At 38.0% G+C, this 16,329-nt stretch overlaps 1 protein-coding gene across 9 annotated transcripts in view; it reads left to right on the top strand.

The window, feature by feature from the left end:
- The window catches only part of LOC147998132 (uncharacterized), a 122,014-nt gene that overhangs the window by 30,487 nt on the left and 75,198 nt on the right, over positions 1–16,329 (top strand). For 2 of the 9 annotated variants that reach the window (XR_015646886.1, XM_087601137.1), the window contains 2 exons: positions 7,232–7,265; positions 8,524–8,716. The exons of 2 other annotated variants lie outside the window; for them this stretch is intronic. Coding sequence is in view for 6 of the 7 variants with exons in the window: in XM_087601137.1 (XP_087457263.1) it covers positions 7,232–7,265; positions 8,524–8,564 (75 nt within the window). In the remaining variant the exon portion in view is untranslated. Of the gene's footprint in view, positions 1–7,231; positions 7,266–8,523; positions 8,722–16,329 lie in introns of those variants that run through there. 5 more of the 9 variants (XM_087601150.1, XM_087601147.1, XM_087601144.1 and 2 more) reach the window with 4 other exon arrangements.

The raw sequence follows: 16,329 nt of genomic DNA, 5'->3' as shown, positions 1-16,329 counted from the left end.
GCTAGAAAAATTAATCTGTGTAACTTTAATCCCTAATCCAGACCTAAATACTTTTAAGATGCTTATTTTTATAGCAATTAGTACCTTCTCAAGGTGAAGAAGTTGTATTCTTGTTCATGTTTACTTCCCTTTCTCCTTTATTCCTTCCTTTCCTTTCTAAGAAATAAATGCTGTGGGAATAGAGAGGATCATCCTTTTTATATAAAAACAATAAAATTATTGTTTTAGGTTAGTTTTATATTTACAGATTCATTGCATAGATGATACAGAAAGTCCCCTATCCACCTACACCCAGTTTTCCTTAGTCCAGTAGTATAGTATCTTTATCATCAATATTGAACCAATACTGATACAAATACTTTAAAAACATAATTGATTCAGATTCCTTTAGCTTTCCCCAAATTCCCTTTTCTTGTTCCAGGATTCATCCATGACACTTAAAGAGTCCTTAGGTCTCTTTAGACTGTCACTGACAGGGGCAGTACTCATATTTGTGTGGTTTTTGATGACTTTGATATTTATGAAGAATCCTACTCATGTTTTGTAGAACATTTAGCAATTGACCTCAAACCAATGTTGCTCTCATATTGGTTATGGAATTTAGGGGAATAAAGTACACTGCGGTATGACTGAACATTGGTGGTATTAATATTTTCAGGTTGTGTTAGTATTTGTTACCTTTATCAGTGTTTATCTTCTTTCTCTGAATGGTACACCTTGGAAGCAATTTTGTATTTTCAAATCATACCGAAGGGATAAATGGTCAAACTCCATTACTGTGGGGAGTGTCTACATAAACTATTTGGATTTCTTCATTCCACATGATTTTTTTATCTGTTCTCATTTTATTTTTTATCATTTATTTATCACAATATTGATTTACAATGTTTATTTTGGACTTTGGCATATAATTCAATACTGCTTCATTCATTTCCTTGCTCGGTTGTTCTAGGCTTGACCATTAATATCTCTTCCAGTCAAATACTACTTATATCTTTTAGGCACTTTTATATTACTGTGACTAATTATGTGGCATAAATGACTTCAAGAAAGAAAGTTTAATTTAGCCTTTCACCAGCTTCAGTCAGTCAACACAGGGAAGGCATGGTGAAACAGTTCACATAGTGTTGATCAAGAATAAAAGATTAAGGATGTTTACATTAAAGAGTACTTTCTTCATTTTTCCTTTTATTCTATCAAAGGCCCCAGCCTTCCTCCCCTGGTTCAGAGTTTTGCCTGAAAATACCCACACAAATTTACTCAGAAATGCTTTACTTATTCCTAGGACTTTCTTAAAAATTCGTCAGGGCTCATTATCAAGGTAGATTGGTTTGTTAGCCCTCATTTACCTTTCTGGAGCCATAAGATCTTCTGGACTCATTTCTGCTTCAGTCCCCAAATTAAACATTTCTTCCAGGAACCATAGTTCCTTTTATTAGAGAATTATATTACAAATAAAAAAATGACAGATGGGGTTGGGGATTATCTCAGTGGTAGAACACTTGCCTAGCAAGTGCAAGGCCCTGGGTTCGGTGCCCAGCTCCAAAAAAAAAAAAAAAATGACAGAGATAGCCATTGCTACTACAATGTCATTGCTTCCTTCTCCCTTCTAATTTGACAGAACAGGAGGACACACACACACACACACACACACACACACACATTGATGTCCATACAAATGTGTGATTGCTATTCTTGGTTGTTAACTTTACTACATTTGAAGCTAAAACACATTTTTGATGGATATTTTGGGGGGGTGCCCTTGGTTTGAAGTGGATGGATCCACTTCTAGTCTGAATCTTTTAAGTAGGAAGATACATACCTTTGATCCTGATCTTGAGGCAGGAAGATCCACCTTTAATCTGGGCTATACTTTCTGCTGGAATTCTATATAAGGTTATATAAGAAGGAAGCCTTTTCTCTTTGCCTGCTTGTCCTCTGCTTGTTAGCAAATCCATTCTCTCAGTGGCATTACAGCTCACCTCTTTGGGATTCTGGTGCATATTGAAGACCAGCTGAGACACTCAGCTTTATTGACTCAACAACTTCTGGATTCTTGGACTGTGTTCACAGCTAACCATTGTTATGTTAGCTGGACTATAGTCTGTAGTCATTCTAAGAAATTCCTCTTTTAAAAAATTTATTCATTTTTATTTTATGCACATCAGTGTTTTGCCTCCATGTATGTCTGTATGAGGATGTTGGATCCCCTGTGACTGGAGTTATAGTTGTAGTCTGCCGTATGGGTGCTGAGAATTGAATTTATTCATTCTATAAGTTCTGTTACTTGAGAGAACTCTGACTAGAAGCATAGTATATGGAACTCTTTACCTCTCTATATGATCTCATCACCACAAGGATCATTCTATTCCATTTTCCTTGTTTATTTACAATCCCCCTTTCCAACAGTGAGAAACTTAACCCTCACTATGCTTAATCATTTTCTTAATTGTTTAATTTTATATGCATACATAGTGATCTCAGAATTATCATCCTATTCTTCATGGAGTAAAGGGAACTCATCAATTAGAGAATAGTTTCTTTTGCTGTTAGACATAGAATTCTCTCATTTCAAAAATTTCATAGGTTAGTACTTTACTCCTCTCCTCCCTTCAATGAAGTACTTTATTCATGTGTAATAAATTGCTTTTGTGGTGTTCTTTATTCCACCATAAAATCTCATATATCCCTCATTTTTTTCAATTTGTAAGTATTAACTTTCATCCTTTGTACTGTAATGGTGTGTGAAGCTTCACAAATGCTTATTGTCTCACATTCACAATTGTCACACACACAATACTTTTACTAATACAAGCAATCTTTGTGGACTTTGTCCATATAAGTCCCATTGGAACCTCAAAATCTCTGACTACTATTTACTCTTTTTACATATATCTGCTTATTCCAGCATATCATATAATTATAACCACAAATTATGGTGCCATTTCAGACTGGTTTCATTGACTTAATGATTTTCATTTAGGAATCACTTCTATGATTCTTGGTAGCATGGCAATTTTATACACTTTTAGTATTGATGAATTAAATATTAATTAATTATTAATTAAACAATTAAAATATTAATTTTACTACATAAAATGTAGCATACTTTGCTTTTTAATTCATCCAGTGAAAGGCATCTTGTTTCTGTTCTTGATGGCATTGTTGTTGACATAACCATCTAGTGTTTAATGTATTTAGCAACCATACATTGGGAGAAATTTGAAGAAATTTGGAGAGGTAAGCTAGAGACACTCTAGAAGTTCTCAACCCAGTTTAATGGGTGGTTCTAATGAGAACCCAGAAGACCAGAATATAGGTAGGGATATGAATAGTAAAGACGTCCCTTGTTAGGTTTCAAATAGGAATAAATAATTCATTGGGAACCGGAATAAAGACTACTTATGCCATTCTGGCAAAGAACTTTCCTATATTTTTTTGTGTTCTGAGACTGTTGGAGTTCAAGGGCCAAGGTCGTTTCATCTAGTCAATGAAATCTGGCTAGATGAAATACCCAATAAAAAAAAGAAAAGAAAAAAAGAAAAAAAAACAAAAAACAGAAAATATTCCTTTGGGGCATCTGAGACAGTCACCGGATACAACTCACCACTATCTATGTGAGTTAAGTTTTCTTTTATTTCTTTTTTACTTTTTTATTGGATATTTTTAATTTACATTTCAAATGTTATCCACTTTCCCAGGTTTCTCTTCCATAAACCCCCTATGGCCCCCTTCCTCCTCTTCTTCTTCTATGAGGGTGTTCCCCCACCCATTCACCCATCCACCCAACCATTCCAGTCTCCCCATTCTGACATTTCCCTATACTGTGGGTCAAGCTTTGGCAGGACCAAGGGCTTCTCCACCCATTGGTGCCCAACAAGGCCATACTCTGCTATATATGCTGCTGGGAATATGGGTCTCCCCATGTGTACTCATTGGATGGTGGTTTAGTCCCTGGAAGTTCTGGTTGGTTGGTATTGTTGTCCTTATGGGGTTGCAAACCACTTCAGCTCCTTCAATCCTTTCCCTAACTCCTCCAATGGGAACCCCAATCTCAGTTTAATGGTTGTCTGCAAGCATCCATCTCTGTGTTTTTCATGCTGTGGCAGAGCCTCTCAGGAGACAGTTATGCTCCTGTCAGCATGCTCTTGGCATCAGCAATACTGTCTGTGTTCGGTGGCTGTTTATATATGGACTAAGGTTTTCATTGCTGTGATAAAATACCATGATCAGAAGTACCTTTGGGATTAAAAGGGTTATTTCATCTTACACTTCCATCACTGAGAGAAGTCAAGGCAGGAACTCAAGCAGGGCAGGGACCTGGAGGCAGGAATTGATAAGTATAAGGCAAGAAGCTGAAGGGCAGGAACCTAGAGGTCATAGAAGAGTGCTGCTCATTGGTTGCTCCTCATGTCTTTCTCAGCCTGTTTTTTTTTTTTTTTTTTTTTTTTTTTTTTTTTTTTTTTTTTTTTTTTATGGCACCCAGGTCCAGCATGTCAAAAGTATCACTCCAGGCAGTGATTTGTGCCCTCCAACATCAAGCAACAATCAAGGAATTGCATCACAGTCTTCCTCATAGGCTAATTGAGTGAGGGCATTTTCTCAACTGAGGTTTCCTTTTCTTAAAGAACACTACCCTGTACTAAATTTGCTATTAAACTATGCGGCACAATTGACTTTTTGTCAACTTGACAGACAAACTATCCAACTGCAACAATTTTCTCTCATTTGACCCAAGGTGATTTGTCAATATTAATATTAATATCACATTATAAAACATTTCAATTTTAAGTCCTACAGTCTTTGAAAATTTTATGTATTTTGTTGGATATTTTATGTATTTACATTTCAAATGTTATTCCCTTTTCTCCCCCTCTTCCATCCCCTTTCCCCTGCTTCTATGAAGATCCTCCCCCTCTCACCTACCCACTCCCACCTCAACACTCTGGCATTCCCCTATACTGGAGAAATGAGCCTTCACAGAACAAGGACTTCTACTGATGTCCTCTGTTACATGTGCGGCTGGAGCCATGAGTCCCTCCATGTATAATATTTGGTTAATGGTTTAGTTTCTGGGAGTTCTGGGGGTTCTGATTTGTTGATATTGTTTTTCTTCCTATGGAGTTGCAAACCTTTTCAGCTTTTTCAGTCCTTTCTCTAACTCCTCCATTGGGGTCCCCATACTCAGTCCAATGGTTATCTGGAAGCATCCTCATCTGTATTGGTAAGGCTCTGACAGAGCCTCTCAGGAGACAGCCATATCAGGTTACTGTCAGCAAGAACTTATTGGCATCAGCAATAGTGACTGTGTTTAGTGACTGCATACAGGATGAATCCCTAGGTGGGGAAGTCTCTGTGTGACCTTTCCTTCAGTCCCTCCTCTACTCTTTGTCCCTGTACTTCCTCCCATGAGTATTTTGTTCCTCCTTATAAGAAGGACTAAAGCATCCACATTTTGGTCTTCCTTCTTTTTGAGGTTAATATGGTCTGTGAAATGTTTCTTGGGTATTCCAAGATTTTAGGCTAAAATCTACTTATCAGATAGTATATACCATATATGTTCTTTTGTGACTGGGTTACTTCACTCAGAATGATATTTTCCACTTCTTTCAATTTGCCTAAGAATTTCATGAAGTCATTGTTTTTATAGCTGAGTTATACTTCATTGTGTAAACGTACCACATTTTCTGTATCCATTCCTCTATTGAAGGATATCTGGCTATTATAAATAAGGCTGCTATAAAAATAGGGGATCATATATCCTAGTTATGTATTGGAGCATCTTTTGGGTATATGCCCAAAAAGTTCAGTTTTTTAGAACATCCAAAGTCTTTCAAAGAATCCATTCCAGTGTCTTTGAATTATCCAAAAACTGGATGAAATTTTAGTCTCTTAATTATAGGCTGCTATAAAATGAAATATAAGTTACATAATTTCTTAATTTTAGTGGAAAAATTAAGGCACAGTCACAAATCAAATAAAACCCAAATTTCATCAGTGTAAAAAGCTCAGTGTCAGACATTTGGAATTCTCTCATAATCTTCTGGGCTGCAAAGGCCTTGGTTTTCTTTAGTAGGTTTTTGAAAGAATTCTGAATAGTTGTTTGCTCATTTTAACCCACTTCTCTGAAGTATTGTTTTTTAAACTGCTAATATACATGGTATTTTAAAATAATATTTTCTTATTTGAAAGGTCATGCATTTATACAATATCTATTTTAATCATATCTATCATTATTATTTCCCTACAATTCTTCCCAATGTCCCCCATTTCCTTCCCAACTTCATGTCCTTTTCTACTGTTACTAACAAACGTATGACTCCAATTAGTGCTGTTTATATCATCATGGGTTTGTGGCCATCCACTGGGGCATGAGTAACCTAACAATGGCAATGTCTCTGACATAGAGTGATTCTCCATCCCTCAATATTCATCAATGGCCATTAGCTCCTGTGATATGAATGAAGCCTTAGGGATCATGTTTGCATTCATGCATATTAGAATTTTGACTGGCTTGGTTTTGTGCATTCTAGCTGCTGTGAGTTCTTATATGCAACAGTATGCCATGTCCAGTAGTCAGCCCTTTGTAGCTGTGTTCCCCATCCACTAGCTTTAACATTCTTCCTGGTCCCATTACTCAAAATTCCCTGACTTTTGAACAGTGGGATGTTGATATAGATACTCCACAACTCAGTCCTTCATGTTATTTATATTGTGCACATTGAATATTTATGAACCTCAGCATTAACTATGACTGGCAGCAAAAAGGAACATCTATGGCCAAAGTTGAGAACAACTCAAATATATGTTAAAAACACAAATATGTAGAAAGCAGTTTGACAGCTTTTGGTAATTTTTTTTGTACTAAATTTGATTTGTTCATTGTTGGTTTGTAGTAGAGCAAATGACTTGGATATGATCAAAACACATTTATAAAAGTCTCAAAGGTCATTTTAAAATTGAATTGTGGGGTGGAGATGAAACTTGGTGCTAGTGTTTGCTCATGCTCAAGATCCTGGACCTAATTCTCAGTACTGAAAGAAAGGAGGAAAATTCTTTAGTTTATTGGAGCCTTATCATCCTCACTTATTAGTTACAGGAGATACAGTGCTTGGAAATTTCCTGTCAACAATGTTGTCTGTAGGTATAGGGTTTTTTTTCTCTCCTGTCTAAATAACTGTTTTTATTTCTTCTTCATATATATATATATATATATATATATATATCTTAGGATTATACTGCTGAGAACAGACACCATGACCAAGGTAACTCCTATAAGGAAAACATTTAAATGTGGCTGACTTACAGGTTCAGAGGGTGAGTCCATTATCAAGACAAGAGTATGGCAGCATCCAGGCAGGAGTGGTGCAGGCAGAGCTGAGAGTGCAACATCTTCATCTGAAGGCTGTTAGTGGAAGATTGACTTCTAGGCAGCTAGGGTGAGGGTCTTAAGCCCATGCCCACAGGGACACACCTACTCCAACAAGGACAGATCTTCTCATCCTGTCACTCTCTGGGCTGAGCATGTACAAACCATGGCATTATTTTACTGTAATAATTAGAACTCTGTTGAATAGTAGCAGTAAGAGAAGAAATACTTGCCTTATTTACCATGATTGGAATAAAATTTCCCATTTCTCCTCATTAAGAATGCTACTCTGTAACATTAGTAGATAATTCTTTAAGTGGTGAGGGTTTCCTGTAGGTTTAGTTTACTGAGCGACTTTGGTGACATAAACACACTTGGGTTTGCTGTTGCATTGTGTCAAACTCTTGTTTCATGAACTGATCATAATCAAGTTTTTTTCAGAATGTTGATATCTAATAGGTAATACATTTTGGATTCAATGGTCAAACTAAGAAAGAAGACACACAGTTGGGTGAACAGGAAAGTGGAAAATGAAATTGGCAGGAGTTCATGGGAGAGGTGGATATAATCAAAACACATTGTGTGAAACTCTCAAAGATAAAGTTTTAAAAATAAAATCCTCTTAGTTTTCCAACTTTTTGAGTTGTATAAATAAGCCATTTATTTGTGCTCTTTGCGATTTTTAAAATATAGGCAGCTAGAGCTATAAATTTCCCTCATAGGACTGCTTTCAGTGTGTTCCAGAGTTTTTGCTATGTTGTGTTTACAGTCCATTTAATTTCATGAAATCCTTTTTATTTCTTACTTGATTTCTTCTTTATCTCTTATATCTCTTATCAATTTATCATTCAGAAATGATTTATTTAATCTGCACAAGTTTCATTATTTACTAGAGATTTCTATTCACTAGTTTTTTCATTTAAATGTTATTGCATTATGCTTGTATAGGATACAAGGAGTGGACTTTTACTCTTTTTAAATATGTAAGATTTATTTTGAGACTCAGGATGTGGTCTATTTTCGAATATCTTATAGGTGCTGCAGAATAGCGTGTGTACTCTTTGGTGCCTAGATAGAATATTTTATAGCTCTCCGTTAAGTCCATTTGATATATGATGTCAATTAATTCTGATATTTCTTTGTTTTTTGTCCAGATGACCTATCTAGTGGAGAAACTGGAATATTGAAATATTGAATATTAATTGATGTTCAACTGTGTCTTTGAATCCAGCTGTAGAATTTTTTATTAAATTGGGCATCCCAGAGTTTGGTGAATATATGTTTATGACAGTAATGTCTTCTGAGTTAACTTATCCCCTGATTAAAATAAAATATCACTTTATCTCATATTATTAGTTTTAGTTTGAAGTCTATTTTTGTCAGATAACAGGATAGTGCCTTGTTGAGTTTCCACTGCTGTGAAGAGACACTGTGACCATTGCAACTCATATAAAGAAAAACATTTAATTGTATCTGGCTTACACTTTCAGAGGTTCAGTCCATTATCATCGTGACAGAAAACAGCAATGTGTAGCCTGACATGGTGCTGGTGGACCTGAGAGTTCTACATCTTGGTCCAAAGGCAGAGGAAGTAGAATGCGTTTTGAAGGCAGTAAGGAGGAAGCTAGATCACACTTGTCAGACTTGAGCAAATATATGAGACCTCAAAGACCACCTCCACAAGGACACATTTCCTTTAGCAAGACCATACCTACTCAAACACAGCTATATCTCCTAATAATGTTATTACCTATAAGCCAGTCATTCAAACACAGGAGTCTATGGGAGCCATACTTGTGCAAACCAATGCAGATAATGATATCTGCTTGCTTCCTGGTCCCATTTGATTGGATTACTTTTGTCCATCATTTTACTCCGAGGTGGTGCCTAGCTTTAAAACTAAAAACCATTTCTTAGAGGCAGCAGATAGATGAATTTTATTTCTTTATCCATTCAGTCACTCTGTGTTTTTTGATTGGGTAATTGAGGCAACAGATCTTTAAAGTTATTATTGAAGGGTATATGTTAATTTTGATCATTTCAATGGATATATCTATAAAACACTCTCTCACATCGGGCTCAGAGAATATGGCAGAAGATTGTAAGAGCCAGAAGTTCAGGGAGTTTGCTGTGAGGTTATTATCTTTAGCAGTATCAGAAGTTACACCTCTAATGTCTCACCAACATGACTGCCCAGATGTGAGATGAATAGAAATCACACCAATGGACATGCCAAATTGTATAATGAAATTCCCATAAAGCCTCAGCTCTACCCAGAGAACTATAGGTAAAAAGCGAAAACAAACAAAAATGAACCCCTCCAAATGTAAGTAAAACAAAAGCAAAAAACCACATCAAGTTCAAAGGCAGCCTGGGTTATGTGAAATACTGTCTCAAAAATGAGTTAACTAAATCTTATATTCCATTATTGGTATCTTGAGAAAGTACCATGTATATACAACAAAATTCAACTGTAACTGTAGCTGGTTCCAACCTAATCTGCCCAATATAATAGCCATTAATTACATATGGGTACTGAATTCAAATTGAGATCCATAATAAGTATGAACTATACATCATATTTTAGAAACAATATGAGGAAAATATCCGTTTTGTTTTTGAAACAGGGTACCACTATGTAGCACTGACTCTCTTGGAGCTCACTACATAGACTAGGTTGGCCTTGAACTCAGAAATGTGTCTGAACCTGGACTCATGAGTTCTGGAAATAAAGACAGGCACCACCACAACAAGCTGGGAAGAAAAACCTTATTAATATTAATGATGCAGGCATGCATAAGAGACAGTTTGGTACCAAGGACCTCCATCTATTTTGGGGCTATGTACATATATACCAACAGTAATACATTTGTAGTATAGTTCCTTCAATTACAATAAAATGCAAACAAAATCTTCTCCAAACAATACATCTAGCATCCCCCAAACTCTTTCAACTTCCCACATGCATTGGGCTACAGGTACTCCCATATCTGAACAATGATATATATTTCTCTGCTTCTGATAAAAACCAAAACTAGACAGTTTATAGTCAATACTTCAACATACTGTGTTCTTTAGTAACCCTTTCCTTTGGATATTTTTTTATTTACATTTCTATTTTTTATTGAATATTTTTATTTACATTTCAAATATTATTCCCTTTCCCAGTTTCCTGGACACAAGCCCCCTAACCCCTCCACCTTCCCATCTTCTATAAGTGTATTCCCCTCCCCATTCATGCCCCCTTCCTGCCCCCACCCCTGACATTCCTTTACACCGGGGGTCTAATCTTGGAAGGGCCAAGGGATTCTCCTTCCATTGGTGCCCAACAAGGCCATCCTCTGCTACATATGTAACTGGAGCCATGGGTCAGTTCATGTACAGTCTTTGGGTAATGGTTTAGTCCCTGGAAGCTTTGGTTGGTTGGCAATGTTGTTTTTAAGCGGTTGCAAGACCCTTCAGCTCTTTCATTCCTTTCTTTAATTCCTCCAATGGGGGTCCTGTTCTCAGTTAAATGGTTTGCTGTTAGCAATCGCCTCTGTATTGGACATATTTTTACTGTGTCTCTTAGGAAACATCCATATTTGGTGGAGATATATATATATATATATATATATATATATATATATATATATATATATCATGTGGGGCAGGTTCTTCATGACCATTCCTTCAATCTCTGCTCCAAACTTTGCCTCGGTATCTCCTCCTATGAATATTTTTGCTCCCCCTTCTACAAAGGAGTGAAGCATCGGCGCTTTGGTCATCATTCTTCTTGAGCTTCATATGGTCCGTGGATTGAATCTTGGGTAATTCAAGCTTTTGGGCTAATATCCACTTATCAGTGAGTGCATACCATGTGTGTTTTTCTGTAATTGGGTTACCTCACTCAGGATGATATTTTCTAGTTCCATCCATTTGCTTAGGAATTTCATGAAGTCATTGTATTTGATAGTTGAGTAGTACTCCATTCTGTAGACATATCACATTTTCTGTATCCATTCTTCTGTCAAAGAACATCTGGGTTCTTTCCAGCTTCTGGGTATTATATTATGTTATCTAACATTTAAAGGACAGCAATTGGGATATAATACACTCTATTATAGTTTCTTTTCTCTTGCTTTGACTTGGGGTATAGGGGATAAAGAAAAGACAAATAGACACAGGGAAGGAAAGCTGTGGTTGGGTGGACTGTGTTTGTCCTTCAGAAACCACACCACTCTGGAAGCTCAACATATTTATTATGTATATTAAACAGAGAGGGGCATAAAGCTGAAAAAAAGAGACAGGTTTTTACATACTGCTGAACAAGGAGACAGTTTAAACTAATCTAAGTGAGAGCAGACACTGCAGTGGAGCATGCTAAAGTTTGTTAACATCCAAGAGAAGAAAACTATGTGAAAATTTTCTGCACACACTACAAACATCTACCCTGAGATGATCAGGGAAAGGTTTGCCATTGCCCTCTGAGCTTCTCCCTGTGGCAATGGAAATGAGAAGACTTTGGCATTCTCCCATGGGTCTAAGGCTCTGCAGTCTTTCACTTGGTGGCCCATGTGAATACCAAATATTTACTCAGGAACTCACTTACACAGAGGCTCCTCTGCTCCCAACAGAGCAACATCTTTAGGCTCAAGATTATAATTTTTTAAGGAAAATATTCTAATGTTTTAACTAATGTTGACTAGTTTGACATGTTGACTAGTATAAGAAAATAAGTCTTGAGACAGGTGGGCACTCCTGAGACTGCAGGGCAGGAGAGACCACCATTACTGCCCTCCCTTCCCCACATCACTGGTCCATGAGGAAACTGTACAGGGCCTCTGCAAACGGGAAGATAGGAGCACTCAAGCTGCAGGAACTCTGCAGTCCAGGCTCTGCCTGGATCTAAAGGGACCTGGTCAAACAGCTCCCTGCACCCAAATCCCATGGGAGGGAAAGCTAGACTTTTAGAGGGGTAGACACACCTGGGAAGGCAGAGGAGACTACTCGCTGCCCAAATTTCTGACTCCAGAGGAAAATGTCTAGTGTGATCTGGGACCCCTGTGCACAGGGTCCTGAAAGAAGGTGGGGCAGGCCCTTCTGGTTGCTGCACTCATGGAGAGCTGAAACCTGACTCTGAGAAATAACTTCAGACCTGAGACCAGAGGTAAGACCAAATTTTCTGCTCCAAGTGACCTGCCTGGTGGACTCAGGACACATAAAGGCAAAATTCCTCTGGGACCAGGGACTTCTGGTTTCTAGCTGGGGCCTGAAACTCGCTGATCCAGGCCCACAGCTCCCTGCTCCCAAACCCCGTGAGAGAGAGAGAGCTCTTTGCCCAGACAGGTGGGCACTCCTGAGACTGTAGGGCAGGAGAGACCGCCATTACTGCCCACCCTTGCCCACATCCCTGGCCCAAGAGGAAACTATATAGGGCCTCTGGGAACAGGAAGATAGGGGCACTCAAGCTGCAGGAATGCTGAAGTCCAGACACAGCCCAGATCTGAAGGGACCTGGTCAAACAGCTCCCTGCACCCAAATCCTGTGGGAGGGAGAGTTAGACCTTCAGAGGGGCAGACATGCCTAGGAAGCCAGAGGAGACTACTCTCTGCCCACATTTCTGACTCTAGAGGAAAACTCCTAGCTAGCACCATCTGGGCCCCTTATGCACAGGGACCTGAGAAAAGGCGGGGCAGGCATTTCTGGTTGCCGCCCTCATGGAGAGCTGAAACCCAGCTCTGAGGAGAAACTTCAGGCCCGAGACCAGAGGTAAGACCAACTTTTCTGCTCCAAGTCACCTGACTGGTGGACTCAGGATACACACTCACAGGAACAGCTGAAGACCAGTACACAGGTAAGACTACATGCCTGAAAGCAGAACACTCTGTTCCCATAACTGGCTGAAAGAAAACAGGAAAAAAGGTTTACAGCACTCCTGACACACAGGCCTACAGGACAGTCTAACCACTGTCAGAAATAGCAGAACAAGGTAAGACCAGAGAAAACGTGATGGCAAGAGGCAAGCGCAGGATCCAAGCAACAGAAACCAAGACTACATGGCATCATCAGAGTCTGATTCTCCCACCAAAGCAAACACTGAATATGCAAACACACCAGAAAAGCAAGATCTAGATTTAAAATCACATTTGATTATGATGATGGAGGACTTGAAGACAGACATAAAGAACTTCCTTCGAGAAATGCAGGAAAACACAAATAAACAAGTAGAAGCCTATAGAAAGGAAACACAAAAATCACTGAAAGAATTCCAGGAAAACAGAATCAAAAGGGAAGTAATTGAAAATGGAAATAGAAGCAATGAAAAAGCACAAAGGGAGACAAGCCTGGATATAGAAAATCAAAGGAAGAGACAAGGAGCCGTAGATACAAGCATCACCAACAGAATACAAGAGATAAAAGAGAGATTTCAGGAGCAGAAGATTCCATAGAAATCTTTCTCACCAGAGACTATGAAAGCCAGAAGATCCTGGACAGATGTCATACAGACCCTAAGAGAACACAAATGTCATTCCAGGCTACTATTTCTAGGGAAACTCTCAATTAACATAGATGGAGAAACCAAGATATTCCATGACAAAACAATATTTATACAATATCTTTCTACAAATCCAGCCCTACAAAGGATAGTAAATGATAAACCTTACACAAGTAGGCAAGCTACACCCTAGAAAAAGCAAGAAGGTAATCGTTTTGCAAGAAAACAAAGAGAATACAAGCACAAAAACATAATCTCACCTCCAAACACTAAGATAACAGGAAGCAACAATCACTATTCCTTAATAGCTCTCAACATCAATGGACTCAATTCCCCAATGAAAAGACACAGATTAACAAACGCAATGACAATACAGCATTTTGCTGCCTACAGGAAACACACCTCAGACACAAAGACAGATACTACCTCAGAGTAAAAGGCTGGAAAACAACTTTCCAAGCAAATGGTCTGAAGAAGCAAGATGAAGAAGCCATTCTAATATCAAATAAAATTGGTTTTCAACCAAAAGTCATCAAAAAACATAAGGAAGGACACTTCATATTCATCAAAGGAAAAATCCACCAAGATGAACTCTCAATCCTAAATATCTATGCCCCAAATACAAGGACACCTAAATACATAGAAGAAACCTTATTAAAGCTCAAAGCACACATTGCACTTCTCACAATAATAGTAGGAGATTTCAACACCCCACTCTCATCAATGGACAGATCATGGAAACAGAAATTAAACAGAGACATAGACAGACTAAGAGAAGTCATGAACAAAATGGACTTAACAGATATTTATAGAACATTCTATCCTAAAACTAAAGGATACACCTTCTTCTCACTACCTCATGATACTTTCTCCAAATTGATCATATAATCAGTCATAAAACAGGCCTCAACAGATACAGAAAGGTAAAAATAATCCCATGTGTCCTATCAGAACACCACGGGCTAAAGCTGTTTTTCAACAAAAATAGGGGAAGAATGCCCACATATACATGGAAGTTGAACAATGTTCTACTCAATGATAACATGGTCAAGGAAGAAATAAAGAAAGAAATTGAAGACTTCTTAGAATTTAATGAAAATGAAGGTACAACATACCCAAACTTATGGGACATAATAAAAGCTGTGCTAAGAGGAAAACACATAGCTCTGAGTACCTGCAGAGAGAAACAGGAGAGAGCATATATCAGCAGCTTGACAGCACACCTAAAAGCTCTAGAACAAAAAGAAGCAAATACACCCAGGAAGAATAGAAGGCAAGAAATAATCAAACTCAGAGCTGAAATCAACCAAGTAGAAACAAAAAGGACCTTAGAAAGAATCAACAGAACCAAAAGTTGGTTCTTTGAGAAAATCAATAAGATAGATAAACCCTTAGCCAGACTAACCAGAGGACACAGAGAATGGGCCAACATTAACAAAATCAGAAAGGAGTAGGGAAATATAACAAAAGAATTAGAGGAAATTCAAAATATCATCAGATCCTACTACAAAAGCCTATATTCAACAAAACTTGAAAATCTGGAGGAAACGGACAATTTCCTAGACAGATACCAGGTACCAAAGTTAAATCAGGCACAGGTAAACCATTTAAACAATCCCATAACTCCTAAAGAAATACAAGCAGACATTAAATGTCTCCCAACCAAAAAGAGCCCAGGTCCAGATGGGTTCAGTGCAGAATTCGATCAGATCTTCATAGAAGACCTCATACCAATACTATCCAAACTATTCCACAAAATTGAAACAGATGGAGCACTACTGAATTCCTTTTATGAAGCCACAATTACTCTTATACCTAAACCACACAAAGATCCAACAAAGAAAGAGAACTTCAGACCAATTTCCCTTATGAATAGCGACGCAAAAATACTCAATAAAATTCTGGCAAACCGAATCCAAGAGCACATCAAAACATTCATCCAGCATGATCAAGTAGGCTTCATCCCAGGGATGCAGGGATGGTTTAATATACAGAAAACCATCAATGTAATCCACTATATGAACTGAAAGATAAAAACCACATGATGATTTCATTAGATGGTGAGAAAGCATTTAACCAAAATGTGGATGCTTCACTCCTTCTTTAAAATGGGAACAAGAATATCCTTAGGAGGGGATAGGGAGGCAAAGTTTAGAACAGAGACTAAAGGAACGCCCATACAGAGCCTGCCCCACATGTGGCCCATACATATACATCCACCAAAGTAGATAAGATGGATGAAGCAAAGAAGTGCAGGCTGACAGGGACCAGATGTAGATGTCTCCTGAGAGACACAGCCAGAATAAAGCAAATATATAGGCGAATCCCAGCAATACACCACTAAACTGAGAATGGGACCCCTGGTGAAAGAATCAGAGAAAGGACTGAAAGAGCTTGAAGGGGCTTGAGACCCCATATGAACAACAATGCTAACCAAACAGATCTTCCATGGACAAAGCCACTATCCAAAGACTATATAGAC

This window comes from Rattus norvegicus, chromosome X, assembly GCF_021556685.1.
Source record: "Rattus norvegicus strain SHRSP/BbbUtx chromosome X, alternate assembly SHRSP_T2T, whole genome shotgun sequence".
NCBI lineage: Eukaryota > Metazoa > Chordata > Mammalia > Rodentia > Muridae > Rattus > Rattus norvegicus.
Note: the sequence above shows the minus strand (reverse complement) of the source record. Positions and strands in the feature narration are given on the sequence as shown.